The sequence below is a fragment of the Gymnoscopelus microlampas genome (assembly GCF_963454915.1).
Source record: "Gymnoscopelus microlampas genome assembly, chromosome: 15".
Classification (NCBI taxonomy): domain Eukaryota; kingdom Metazoa; phylum Chordata; class Actinopteri; order Myctophiformes; family Myctophidae; genus Gymnoscopelus; species Gymnoscopelus microlampas.
The window spans coordinates 47,975,505-47,989,526 of record NC_139952.1 but is presented as its reverse complement, the minus strand read 5'-3'; the positions used below and the strand labels follow the sequence as shown (position 1 = coordinate 47,989,526).

Genomic DNA, 14,022 nt, shown 5'->3' with positions numbered 1-14,022 from the left:
TACTGTATCAGTGCACCCAGCACCACAAACAGCTACGTGACCAAGTTTAACCCCTTAATGAAGAGATTACAGTGTTTACTGTGAGGAGAGACATTTCTGGACAGGCGCTAACCTCTCTCACTCACTCTCTCTCTCTCCCTCTCTATCTCTCTCTACGGCTTTTAGAGACGGGGAGAGAGAGAGACAGAGAGCGACAAAAAGAAACAGAGCGAATAATCTACATTTCAAGTTGTAAAATTGGATTATTGGCGGAAGATAACAACTGGCATCAGACATTGAAGATTACAGAGAGAGAGTTTGAATGACAGAATTATGTGGTATAAGACCACCAGGTATCAGTGCACATGTTATAAAGCATTTTAACCGTACGACCAGCGCATTCCCAGTGGGTGCTCGCTGTCTCCTGTGGGTGCCCGAGCCCTAGGTGATCGGCCCCTGCTTATTTTGCTTGTTAAAAGCATCATTTTATTAAGACCTGACAGCAATATGGGGAAAACTTATACTGTATATCTCAATTAAAAATATATCAAATACAATAACCACATATGATTTAGAAAACAATAGTAGGTGCAGCCCCGTTTAGTAGGTTAACAGAATATCTGCGCACAGTCACACCCCTAATCAAAATAAATCGGGTGAATGTATCTTACCTTAGAATTTCCAGTCTACAGTGCAGACTCTTCAGTCCAGCTAAGAGCAGCTCCAATAGTCCTGATTCCTGCAGGTTGTTTTTGCTGAGGTCCAATTCTCTCAAATGAGAAGGATTAGAGCTGAGAGCTGAAGCCACAACTTCAACCTCTGTCTGTCTGAGGTTACAGCCAACAAGTCTGTAAATACACATTAAATAAGAGACTATCAAAACAAATGACACCTAGTTCACTGTCATGGAAGTTAACTAAGAGATCTCCTACTGTATCTAGTTATACAGACATGAACAGTTTAAGTATGATCATAGAACAGGGAAGTAAACAACAGATGAAACGTGAATGTAATGTAAATAATTTGAGTAATCAAGCTGCACTGTTTAAAAAGCCATCCTCTGTACACCCCTTCACTAATGGTATAGTCCATTTCTCATATGATATGGTCTGTTTTCATGGTAGAATAACTCATAAAGAGGACACATATGAATAGTTTGAGGACTTGAGTTCTCCTGTTGTTCTGTGTGTACTAAGGTTGGGGTCGTCTGTCGGCGATTGGATTAATGTCCAATTAATGTTGGTTACCTTCATGTTACATGTGTGCACTTCACCTACAGTATGCTGAGTATACTAATATAGTTTTGTCTTCCATTAAAGGAATATTTCACCCCAAAAATACCACCTTCAATGTACTTACATATTGTACAGTTAATATAAAACTACATTCTTTTTATTCAGGCACATTTTAGCCACTATTTTTTTGGGCCGCTAGGTCCATCCTACTGCACATGTGTGACATAGGCGCAGTGACCCATAAAAAGGACAAGGACTGACAGATAGAGATCTCCATATATGGTCATATCAGTTGGATCACTGGTGCACCGTAGATGTGAGGGCCACGAAACGGCCCCAACCTCTAGTTTGACTAAATTACATTAATAGGAAACCAATCTTAACAAGAGCAAAACTATATTTAAAACATTCTCTTTAAACCTGGATCATCAGTAGGCTCATAGTGATTACACTGTGAGAGTTGTTTTGGAGTTTATATACTTTTCTTTAATATAGTTATGCATTGGTTTTCTACCACAGCAGACACTGCAAATACTCTATTTTGGCTCAGGAATGCAACCAAAAAAAAAAAAAGTCTGAGGTGGGGGGAGGGGCATAGTGTGGAACGGTCAACACCACTAGACGTCACAGAAAGACTGAACAGAGGAAGAGAGCAATGTTCAACCAGCAGTTGAAGGTGTGAAATTAATAAAGTGAGAATGAGCACATTTATGGCATATTTACTATTTGGTGGAATTCATCATCTGATACACCTGAGTCTCGCACAAATCAAGGCATTACACAGCCTTTCAAGAATCAGACATGGCTCTTTATTTACAAGCTGAGAGGATGGCAATTACAGTGGGTTCGAACCACTGGTCTGGTGGGGGTAACCAGCAGGGCTTTTAGACTCTTAGTTTTGTTTTTACCCTGCTTTATTGTGGTCTTGCCTTTATTTGGACATACACAAAATACCACTAGTCAATATTTGAGACACACACAGTATTATTGGAACTTCTATGTCAACCTTTCTAATGTCAGATTGACTCTAAGACATTTCTATTCACTTGACTACTAACCGAGCCTTTCTGCAGTTCCTCACAGCTGGGATCAGTCTCCATCGTCCTCCCTCTGATGTGTTGTATTTGTCCAGGTCCAACTCTTCCAGAACCTCCTCAGACATCAGCAGCATGGCGGCCAGAGCTGAACACTGGCTGTCAGAGAGTTTCTCCTTTGATCCGTTAAGGTATTGTTGGATCTCCTGATGTAATGAGTGGTCGTTCATCTCCATCAAACAGTGGAAGATGTTAATACATCTGTCAGGAGAGATATCATGAGTGTTTATCATGCTCTTTAGGTTGTTGATGGCTTCCTGGATGCTCTCTGGACTGTTCTCTGTCTGACCCAGCAGGCCTCCTAACAGACTCTGGTTGGACTTCAGTGAGAGGCCATGTAGAAACCGAATAAGTAAGTCCAGGTGGCCATTTTTACTCTTCAGGGCTTTTTTCATAGCGGCTTTCAGGAAGTCGGAGAGGGAGATGGAGTCATAATCACGTTTCAGGAATGTCTTCAGTACCTTCATGTTCTTCTTTGAGAAACAATGGAGCAGGTAGACTGCAGCTAGAAACTCCTGGATGCTCAGATGAATAAAGCTGTAGACCGTTTTCTGGAAGAGCACACCCTCTCTTTTGAAGATCTCTGTGCACACTCCTGAGTACAGTGATGCATCTTTCACATCAAGACCACACTCTTCTAGGTCTTCTTGGTAGAACAGGATGCTACCTTTCTCCAGATGTTCAAATGCCAGCCTGCCCAGCTTCAGGAGAACTTCCCTGTCAGTCTCCATCAGCTGCTGTTGATTCACCTCATGTGTCTCATCATACCTCTTCTGCTTCCTCTTTGTCTGAACCAACAGGAAGTGGCAGCACATCTCAGTCAGGGTCTTGGGCAGCTGTCCTGTCACATCTGTCCTCAACATGTCCAGCAGAACGGTAGCAATGATCCAACATAATAGTGGGATGTGACACAGGATGTGGAGGGTCCTTGATGTCTTCATGTGTGAGATGACTGTGCTGGTCTGTTTCTCATCACTGAATCTGTTCCTAAAGTACTTCTCCTTCTGTGGGTCTGTGAACCCTCGCACTTCTGTCACCATGTCAACACATGCAGGAGGGATCTGATTGGCTGCTGCAGGTCTGGTGGTTATCCAGAGGAGAGCTGAGGGGAGCAGATTCCCCTCGATGAGGTTTGTTAACAGAGCATCCACTGATGATGTCACTGTGACATCAGAAACAATGTCATTGTTTGTTTTTTGTTTTTTGTTTTTTTGGAACAATGGAAACCTGCTTTCATCCAGACCATCAAAGATGAAGCCAACTTTCCAGGCAGCGAGCTGCTGTGCTGTGACCTTCTTTAATGTTGGGTGGAATTCATGGATCAGTGTGAGAAGACTGTACTGCTCATCTCTGACCAAGTTCAGCTCTCGGAATGAAAAGGGAACCAGGAGATTTATATCTTGATTTTCCAAACCCCTTGCCCAGTCCAGAGTGAACTTACGCACAGAGAATGTTTTTCCAATGCCAGCGATGCCCTTGGTCAGAACTCTTCTGATGGGTGTCTTTCTGCCAGGGAGGGGTTTAAAGATGTCACAGCAGTTGATTGGTTTGTCATGGAAGGTCTTCATCTTGGAAGCTGTCTGAAGCTGTATCACCTCATGTTGGCTATTAACCCCTTCACTCTCTCCCTCTGTGATGTAGAGCTCTGTGTAGGTGCTGGTGAGGGAGGTTCCAGACTCTTCTGTCATGTGGTCTTTCACATCATCAAGACTGTTCAAACTGATCTTATAATCATTCAAATCAACCAGCAAACTGACATCTGACATGAGAAAAAAACATGTTTAAACATTCAGCACACAATTTGTTAAGAAAAACGTAACAACATAAGACCAGTTGTTTTTGTCCAGAGTTGATAGTTGTTTAGCTTCATTATTTGCACTTAGATATTGATACAGACACTAATTTGAACATTTAGTCTAAACATGTTTTTTTGCAATGTAAGCATTCAATGTATTAACATGCTATTTTAATTAGTGCAAATTCTGCCCAGTCTTACATTGTCCAGGTGTGTTTTGGCTGGGTGTCTTCAGTCCAGGTGTGGTTCTGGATCTCTTGTGACACTGGGGACAGTCATAGTGTCCTGTTGGAGCAGACTGGTCCCAGTATGAGGTGATGCACTGTCTGCAGAACCAGTGTCCACAGCTGGTAGAGACTGGATCTGTTAGAACCAGGTGTTTACTCTGCTCTGTCACAACACAACCACTCTTCTTCCTCTCTCTGTGGAGATGAAGACAATGTATTACTATATAAGAGTCCTGTATCTTCTTGACTTGGCACCTAAGCAGCTGTATTGTCAACAAGTTGGAGACATGAGAGTGATTTCTGACAGACAGGAGAGACTGTGCCAGACACCTCAACAAGATGACATAAAAGCATGAATATTATAATGATTCTGACAAGTATGAGTCACCCAACAATTGTGTGTGTGTGTGTGTGTGTGTGTGTGTGTGTGTGTGTGTGTGTGTGTGTGTGTGTGTGTGTGTGTGTGTGTGTGTGTGTGTGTGTGTGTGTGTGTGTGTGTGTGTGTGTGTGTGTGTGTGTGTGTGTGTGTGTGTGTGTTTGTGTGTCCCCCCTAATTGGCCAAAATCTGAAGTTGTTAATGCTCTAATTCACAGAGATCAGTGATCTTACTTTGTGTCTGAAGCTCCAGGTTCATTTCTGAAGTTCTCAGGGAAATCCTTTGACCAGTCACTCTTCATAGACACACAGCTGGTTGTTGGAGACTCAGGTCTGTGGTGAAGACTTCTGGAATCATACAAATATTTCTACAATTATCATTTGAATTAAATAGACCGTTTGTTGCACATATTCCTGGTAATTATTTAGAGCCTGGCTGCAGAACAGGGTTTTCTGTACAGTATGTCTGTCCCCTTAAAAGTAGACCAATCACAGCTCATGATGCTACATGAATGACATCACATCACAAAACAGAACCACCATGAAAGACCATGAAAGACTTTAATACCTGGTGAACTTAAAGTGAAACTCATGAAGAGCATGATAGTTTGATCATTGTTGATAATCTATGCCATTTATTCATGTATTTCCCTCTGCAAATCTTAGTTACACCAACATTGTTCTTTTATAGAAATTGCTATTTCCATTTAGCCTAGTATTACTATGGCTCTATATGTACCTACCGTACATATGTATTAGTTTGCACTTTTTGTACTTCACCCTGAAAAATGGAAAGTAAGGAGTTACAGCAGCTCTCATCATCAGAAAGACAAAGAAAAAGAGACATCATAAAAACCTTTGGAATAAAAACATCTAAAATAGGCATCTAAGAATAGTCAACCTACAATATTCAAAGACAGCGCAAACACTATTAAATTGAGAACAAGTCTAGTGGATTGATTTCAACATCCTCATCCTAATCATCCTGATCAAGAAGCCAGAGGAGGAGTTGTACTGGTTATTATTTCTGCCTGCTTATTGCAGCAAGCAGAACATATCTCCTATAGCGCTCCTTATCACAATGTAGGTGTAACAGTCTGTTGCTAAAGGATCTTCTCTATCCTGCCTCAGTGTCATGTAAGTTCTACTCTATTTAAGATCTCTCACAATCAAAACCTCTATTATCAATGACTTCATAACTGAAAATGAACTACCGGTAGATTGTAGTTTAATGTTCAATGAGACTTGGCTGAACCAGAGTGATAACAAGGAGCTAATTGAGGCATCAAATCATTCACTGAATGACCTGTGTGGTTCAGATAAATGTAGTTCTATTGTATCTTCTTGGTTTGACACCAGTTCAAATCCTAGCTGCTGTATTGTCAACAAGCTGGAGACATGAGAGTAATCATCTATTAGAACATGTATTCTAAAGATATACAACTTGTTATCTATCAAATAAATGCCTGTTTCATGTCCAGTTTTATTGTTTATATCATTGATTGTTCTGTATGTTTGTTTGTAAAAAACAGGAAAACTGTAGAACTATTTTACATTTAAAATGAGTTCTATGTAGATACATGTTTATGCATTTCCACTTGTAGTTCACAGAGATCAGTGATCTTACTTTGTGTTTGAAGGTCCAGGTTCATTTCTGAAGTTCAAAGGGAAATCCTTTGACCAGTCACTCTTCATAGACACACAGCTGGGTGTTGGAGACTCTGGTCTGTGGTGAAGACTTCTGGAATCATACAAATGTTTGATTTGTGTGAGCGATCGAGAGAGAGACAGACAGTCAGTCAGTCAGTCTACAAGGAGACATATGAAGTGAATGAGAGACAGACAGTCTGCAAGGAGACAGATGTGAAGTGAATGAGTGGAGTTTTGGCAGCGGTCCAAACAACCTGTGGTGAGTTGAACAGTTGATTCTTGTAGATATGTGGAAACATATATAATTTCTATAACATATCTTCTCAGATATATCACAGCCGCTCGTCACCATTGCAAGTTTGCGCGGCTCAGTTTGTAGTTTATATCTATACATCTATAGTCAGCTACTGCTTCTACATGAGATCACGAGAGATTAAATGACATAAGGTGCTGCATTCGAGCAAGCCAGAGAATCTTAATTAAATTCTGCACTGTATTAAAATGTCATAGTGTGTGCATGTTGAAGATAATCTCATAAGAGAATCTAATAAGATTGATGATGCTGAATGATGCTACGAGACGATTGTTTAAGATTTTAAAAATCCTGTAGTGTGAGTGAAGCTTTATAGTGTTGTGTATATTGTATAGGAGGATTCATATACTCTGTTTGTGGAAGTCCAGGTTCTTGACTGAAGGTAGGAGGATCATCTTTAGACCAGTGACTCTTCACAGACACACAGCTGGGTGCTGGAGACTCTGGTCTGTGGTGAAGACTTCTGGAATCACACACATTTTTTTTTGAATTATCATTTGAATTAAAAAGACCGTTTGTTGCATAAATATCCCCAGGAATTATTTACAGTGTGAATGCAGAACAGGGTTTTCTGTACAGTATGTCTGTCCCCTCAAAAGTAGACCAATCACAGCTCATGAGATGCATGATATCCCAAAAAAGTACCTACTCAGTCTATGAAATACTTAAATACCTGGTGAACTTAAAGTGAAACTCATGAATACCATGATATTTGGATCACTGTTGATAATTTGTATTCATTTTATGTTTTCATTTCTCTCTGCAAATCTTAGATTCACCAACATTGTTGTTTTAAAGCAATTGCTATTTCCATTTAGCCAAATGAAACAGACATCATCACACTCAGAGATAAACAAAAGCAGCCAGTCTGTACAATGTGATTTCACCACTAAACACCAGATGAGATTTGTGAGACTTCCTTCAGAAACTACACACACCAGGGGCTGACATTATAAACGGCCCGGTTGCCCCGATGTACCTTTTAAACCGTCAGGGCCAGCAGAACGCACCAAGCACTGGCTGCTGCTTATTGTTGGAAAGCAGTCTGTGTGGTGTGTGTGCGTGTGTGTGTGTGTGTGTGTGTGTGTGTGTGTGTGTGTGTGTGTGTGTGTGTGTGTGTGTGTGTGTGTGTGTGTGTGTGTGTGTGTGTGTGTGTGTGTGTGTGTGTGTACGTGCGTGCGTGCGTGCGTGCGTGTGTGTGGGTCCGTCCGAATTGGCCAAAATCTGAAGTTGTTAATGCTCTAGTTCACAGAGATCAGTGATCTTACTTTGTGTCTGAAGCACCAGGTTCATTTCTGAAGTTCAAAGGGAAATCCTTTGACCAGTCACTCTTCATAGACACACAGCTGGGTGTTGGAGACTCTGGTCTGTGGTGAACACTTCTGGAATCATACAAATATTTCTACAATTATCATTTGAATGAAATAGACCGTTTGTTGCCGATATTCCTGGTAATTATTTAGAGCGTGGCTGCAGAACAGGGTTTTCTGTACAGTATGTCTGTCCCCTTAAAAGTAGACCAATCACAGCTCATGATACAACATGAATGACATCACAAAACAGGACCACCTCAGACTATGAAAGACTTAAATAGCTGGTGAACTTAAAGTGAAACTCATGAAGAGCATGATAGTTTGATCATTGTTGATAATCTATGCCATTTATTCATGTATTTCCCTCTGCAAATCTTAGTTACACCAACATTGTTCTTTTATAGCAATTGCTATTTCCTTTTAGCCTAGTATTACTATGGCTCTATATGTACCTACCGTACATATGTAAGAGTTTGCACTTTTTGTAATTCACCACAAAAAATGGAAAGTAAGGTGTTACAGCAGCTCTCATCATCAGAAAGACAAAGAAAAAGAGATATCGTAAAAACCTTTGGAATAAAAACATCTAAAATAGGCATCTAAGAATAGTCAACCTACAATATTCAAAGACAGCGCAAACACTATTAAATTGAGAACAAGTCTAGTGGATTGATTTCAACATCCTCATCCTAATCATCCTGATCAAGACAGCCAGAGGAGGAGTTGTACTGGTTATTATTTCTGCCTGCTTATTGCAGCAAGCAGAACATAGCACTCCTTATCACAATGTAGGTTTAACAGTCTGTTGCTAAAGGATCTTCTCTATCCTGCCTCAGTGTCATGTAAGTTCTACTCTATTTAAGATCTCTCACAATCAAAACCTCTATTATCAATGACTTCATAACTGAAAATGAACTACCGGTAGATTGTAGTTTAATGTTCAATGAGACTTGGCTGAACCAGAGTGATAACAAGGAGCTAACTGGGGCATCAAATCATTCACTGAATGACCTGTGTGGTTCAGATAAATGTAGTTCTATTGTATCTTCTTGGTTTGACACCAGTTCAAATCCTATAGCTGCTGTATTGTCAACAAGCTGGAGACATGAGAGTAATCATCTATTAGAACATGTGTTCTAAAGACATACAACTTGTCATCTATCAAATAAATGCCTGTTTCATGTCCAGTTTTATTGTTTATATCATTGATTGTTCTGTATGTTTGTTTGTAAAAAACAGGAAAACTGTAGAACTATTTTAAATTTAAAATGAGTTTTATGTAGATACATGTTTATGCATTTCCACTTGTAGTTCACAGAGATCAGTGATCTTACTTTGTGTTTGAAGGTCCAGGTTCATTTCTGAAGTTCAAAGGGTAATCCTTTGACCAGTCACTCTTCATAGACACACAGCTGGGTGTTGGAGACTCTGGTCTGTGGTGAAGACTTCTGGAATCATACAAATGTTTGATTTGTGTGAGCCATCGAGAGACAGACAGACAGTCAGTCAGTCTACAAGAAGACATATGAAGTGAATGAGAGACAGACAGTCTGCAAGGAGACATATGAAGTGAATGAGTGGAGTTTTGGCAGCGGTCCAAACAACCTGTGGTGAGTTGAACAGTTGATTCTTGTAGATATGTGGAAACATATATAATTTCTATAACATGTCTTCTCAGACATATCACAACCGCTCGTCACCATTGCAAGTTTGCGCGGCTCAGTTTGTAGTTTATATCTATACATCTATAGTCAGCTACTGCTTCTACATGATATCAAAAGAGATTAAATGACATAAGGTGCTGCATTCAAGCAAGCCAGAGAATCTTAATGAAATTCTGCACTGTATTAAAATGTCATAGTGTGTGCATGTTGAAGATAATCTCATAAGAGAATCTAATAAGATTGATGATGCTGAATGATGCTACGAGAAAATTGTTTAAGATTTAAAAAATCCTGTAGTGTGAGTGAAGCTTTATAGTGTTGTGTATATTGTATAGGAGGATTCATATACTCTGTTCGTGGAAGTCCAGGTTCTTGACTGAAGGTAGGAGGATCATCTTTAGACCAGTGACTCTTCATAGACACACAGCTGGGTGCTGGAGACTCTGGTCTGTGGTGAAGACTTCTGGAATCATATACATGTTTCTATAATTATCATGTTAATAAAGAAGTCAATTAGTTCAATATTTATTATTGTTAAGTCCATTTGACATCTAAATGCGAAAATGTTTTTAGTTTTGCCTCAAAATATTGCAGCAACAAGAAAACAACAAAAAAAAAAATCATTATTTATTATAAAAGAAACAGTCAAGTTTGACTAAAAGTACAGTGTTAGTGTTGTGTATATTGTATAGCAGGATTGATATACTTTGTATCTGTAGGTCCAGGTTCATCACTCTTCATAGACACAGATGGAGGCTCTGGTCTGTGGATGAGCTGTTTGTCAGTTCCCTCCTCCTCTCTCTCCTCACAATGACTCATCTTTGGTCTTTATTAACCCTGTCAAGATTACAGTCAAAATAAACCAGAAAACATTAAATATTTGCTGCATATGCACAATGTGTCAAAAATAGCAGATATACAAGCTCATAGCGTGGCACAGAGAGCTGCGTTATGAGCTCGTAGATGTTTCCTAAAGATGGAGATAACAGCAGTACTGGTGCTTCAGAGCCCAGTGCACAGAGCTACTGGCAGCTACAGAGTTAACTGTCTGCAGTAAAAACTCATTGTTAGAAGATCCATTTATTTGCATATTCCCAATATTTCATTATTAAGCAGTGTCTAAACAGTTCAGTAGTACTGTGAATAGACACAAATGTTTTTTTTAGAAAGGAATGCCAGCACTCACTTTCATCCATTTAGGATCTTGTTTATTTAAGGTCTTATCACCCCCAGCAGCAGCTCATAAACCAGCCTTGTCGGCTCACAGGCCTTCCTCAGAGTTGAGGAAGGCCTGTGGGCCCAAACGTCCGGGGGAGGGGGGGAGAGAGAGAGAGAGAGAGAGAGAGAGAGAGAGAGAGAGAGAGAGAGAGAGAGAGAGAGAGAGAGAGAGAGAGAGAGAGGGGGGGGAGAGGGGGAACACAAAGCAAGAAACGACCAACTTCCTCTGCTGTGATCACATGATTTACAGTAAACTGCTGTGAAGACTCCCATTATTTTTGCAAGGCTCTCTGTGTTTTCAGGCCTGGCTTCAACGTCTGTCTCACTGAGAAAACATTTTCAGCAGCATCAGGAGTGGATTAACGCCCCCCCCCCCCACCACATTGTGCGCACATGCACGCACCACACCAAGCCACGATTAAACCCAATCTCAATCAGTTTCAGCTTGCAAACTGTGTATCAAAACCAGTCCATCTTACACCTATTGCTCAAAGGCTGCAGTCTATGCCTATACAACACTATAGGCTACAGTCCTATACTAGGACTCCATCCTGTACTAGAGAGTGATTTATAACTCCATCCTGTACTAGAGAGTGATTTATAACTCCATCCTGTACTAGAGAGTGATTTTTGTGTCAGTGCAATGTCGCTGGTGTTTACTTTATTCCATCGGTGGGTGGAAGCGACGCAAAACATGTTTTGTATTTTTATAACAAAAGTCCATCAAATTCTATTTTTAATTAGGCCTACTTCCTGTAAATACTGTGTGATGAAGATCAAGGGTTCCCTAATTTTTCAACTTTCACAACTGCCCCCCCCCCCCCCCCCCCCCCTCAAAAAATAATATTTTAAATATATTGTCAGGGATCCCTACCCTGACAAGCAATTTTAGTTTGACTCGGTTTTACAGATAAATATTATGAAAATATCTTTATATTTTCACAATGTTTGCCTCTTCCTTAGGTAATATTTGACACATTTTCCAAAAAGGTCTTAAAAGGTCTTGGCAACCACTAGTCTCGCGTAGCCAGACCCCACAGAAAATGAAAAACAGCGACCTCTGTTTTCTGATATTGTCTGTGGGGTCTGGCGGGAGGAAAATGGAAGACCAGTGCGCTCCGAGGACGCTATTGTTAAATTAGTTTCGGCTAGTTTCGAGGGGGGAAGGGTGGATGGACACGTGAATCCCGCCCACTACATTTGATTGGGTAAAGCGCGGCCCGCTTCCTGATCTGAAGGCACGCCCACTTGTAGCCAATGCGCACACGTTATGACGAACCCCTCCGACAGATTCCACCGCAGGGCAGAATCTGTTCTTGAGAGATTAGGCAACCACTGACATAGATAAGACCTTTATGAATATAAATAAATCTTGATTCCATTCACCTGTTTGATTCCCATAGCTGCACGTTCCTCCACTCACACCTGATTTTAATTAGGGAGACACAATTGGTCTGCTACGTTCTTTATCCAACTCTAAATGACGGTCAGACAGTGCATTACTTGTTTTAAACTTAAACAGTAATTAAAATGTAATCTGAAAACATTGGAGGTGAGAAACAAGCACTGCAGTACACACAAGTGCTGCAGCATTATTTGCTGCCCTCTCTGTCTCTCTCCCTCAGCTGTGCTCTGATCAGTGCAATGTGTGAGTCAGAGATCCCATAGCCTGGGAAGCAAAGCTTTTCAAGTCTATGATCCGGTCGGGAGCGGAAGTAGCCCTACGTCACCAGGCGCGTCATCAGGCAACCGGATCGCGACGGAAAGACGTCAACTCAAAATAGCTCCGTCCTAATAAAATCTTGATGCGGATTAGTTTGGCTTATTTTTTAAATATAAATGTGAGTGTACTTTCCGGAGACTATTTAGCGTCTGTATTATCCGTATTATCCCACGGGGAAATTACTTTGGTTCAACACTGTTGTTTTTAAATGTGCTCTATAAATAAAGTGGATTGGATTGGACACAGATATATATACCATGTTTTATTTACCACACCATCTCCTTTATTTATGTAATTTAATAGATTTTATATTGTTATGTTGTTTGTTGTTTATGTCATAATTGTGCTTTGGCAACAAAGCAACTTGTCAAATTTCATGCCAATAATAAAGCCTGTTGAATTGAACTTGAACTGAATGAGACAGACAGACAGACAGACAGACAGACAGAGGGGGGGGCTGCTAGAGGGAGAGAAAGTCAGAAAGAGAGCGAGGGAGGGGTAATAATTAACAAGCTATACTTGTGAGCTATACTAATAGTGATTAAAACACTTACCCTATAGGCTATTAATCTTTAGACTTTAAAATGGAATCCATGCAGTTCAGTTCTCTGTGTTGTTGAGTCAAAATGGTGGACTGTGAATAAACTCATAAAGTTCTATCATACAGGGAGTGTCTACAGTGTGATGTTCTCTCTCAACATTGTGTTGTAGTTACTGCTCTCTCTCTCTCTCTCTCATGCAGCACATGTGGACAGTGGCACTTACACACACGCATGCAAGGAAGCACACACGCACACAGAGAGAGAGAGAGAGAGAGAGAGAGAGAGAGAGAGAGAGAGAGAGAGAGAGAGATTCCATTATCAATGGAATCCATGCAGTTCAGTTCTCTGTGTTGTTGAGTCAAAATGGTGGACTTGTCTGTCTGTCTGTCTGTCTGTCTGTCTGTCTGTCTGTCTGCCTGCCTGCCTGCCCGCCCGCCCTACCAGAGACAAACAGTGTTTGACAGGAAGTGTGTTTCCAATATTCTTTTGTCTTTCTCGTCATGTCACACAGCCCCCCCGCCCCCTCAGGGGTCCTTGAGGAGGTCCCAGGGGGTCCCCAGCAAAATGAGTTAATATAGCATCAAAATCTATTTAACCACTTAAGGCTGTGAGAGGAGAGGGCTGCGAAGTAAAGAGGGTAGAGAGGGGAGGGGAGAGGAGAGGGGAGAGGGGAGGGGTGAGGAGTAATTATATAATTACACTGGAGGCTACAGAACCAGTGGCGTAAAGTAACTGAGTACACGAACTCAAGTACTGTACTTAATTACAATTTTGAGGTATTTTTTACTTTACTGGAGTATTTCCAATTTTCAGTACTTTTACTTCTACTCCACTACATCTTAGAAGAAAATATTGTACTTTTACTCAACTATAATTATATGAAAACTTTAGTTA

The 14,022-nt window shown here is 40.7% G+C and overlaps 1 protein-coding gene across 1 annotated transcript in view; it reads right to left on the bottom strand.

Moving 5' to 3' along the window:
- Positions 1–14,022, bottom strand: part of LOC311062402 (uncharacterized protein) — a 700,443-nt gene that overhangs the window by 361,703 nt on the left and 324,718 nt on the right. Inside the window, exons 36-40 of the mRNA XM_084081416.1 lie at positions 9,995–10,108; positions 9,316–9,429; positions 7,937–8,050; positions 7,018–7,131; positions 6,333–6,446 (exon numbers count right to left, since the gene is read on the bottom strand). Of these exons, the coding sequence (XP_083937542.1) occupies positions 6,333–6,446; positions 7,018–7,131; positions 7,937–8,050; positions 9,316–9,429; positions 9,995–10,108 (570 nt within the window). The remainder of the gene's footprint in view (positions 1–6,332; positions 6,447–7,017; positions 7,132–7,936; positions 8,051–9,315; positions 9,430–9,994; positions 10,109–14,022) is intronic.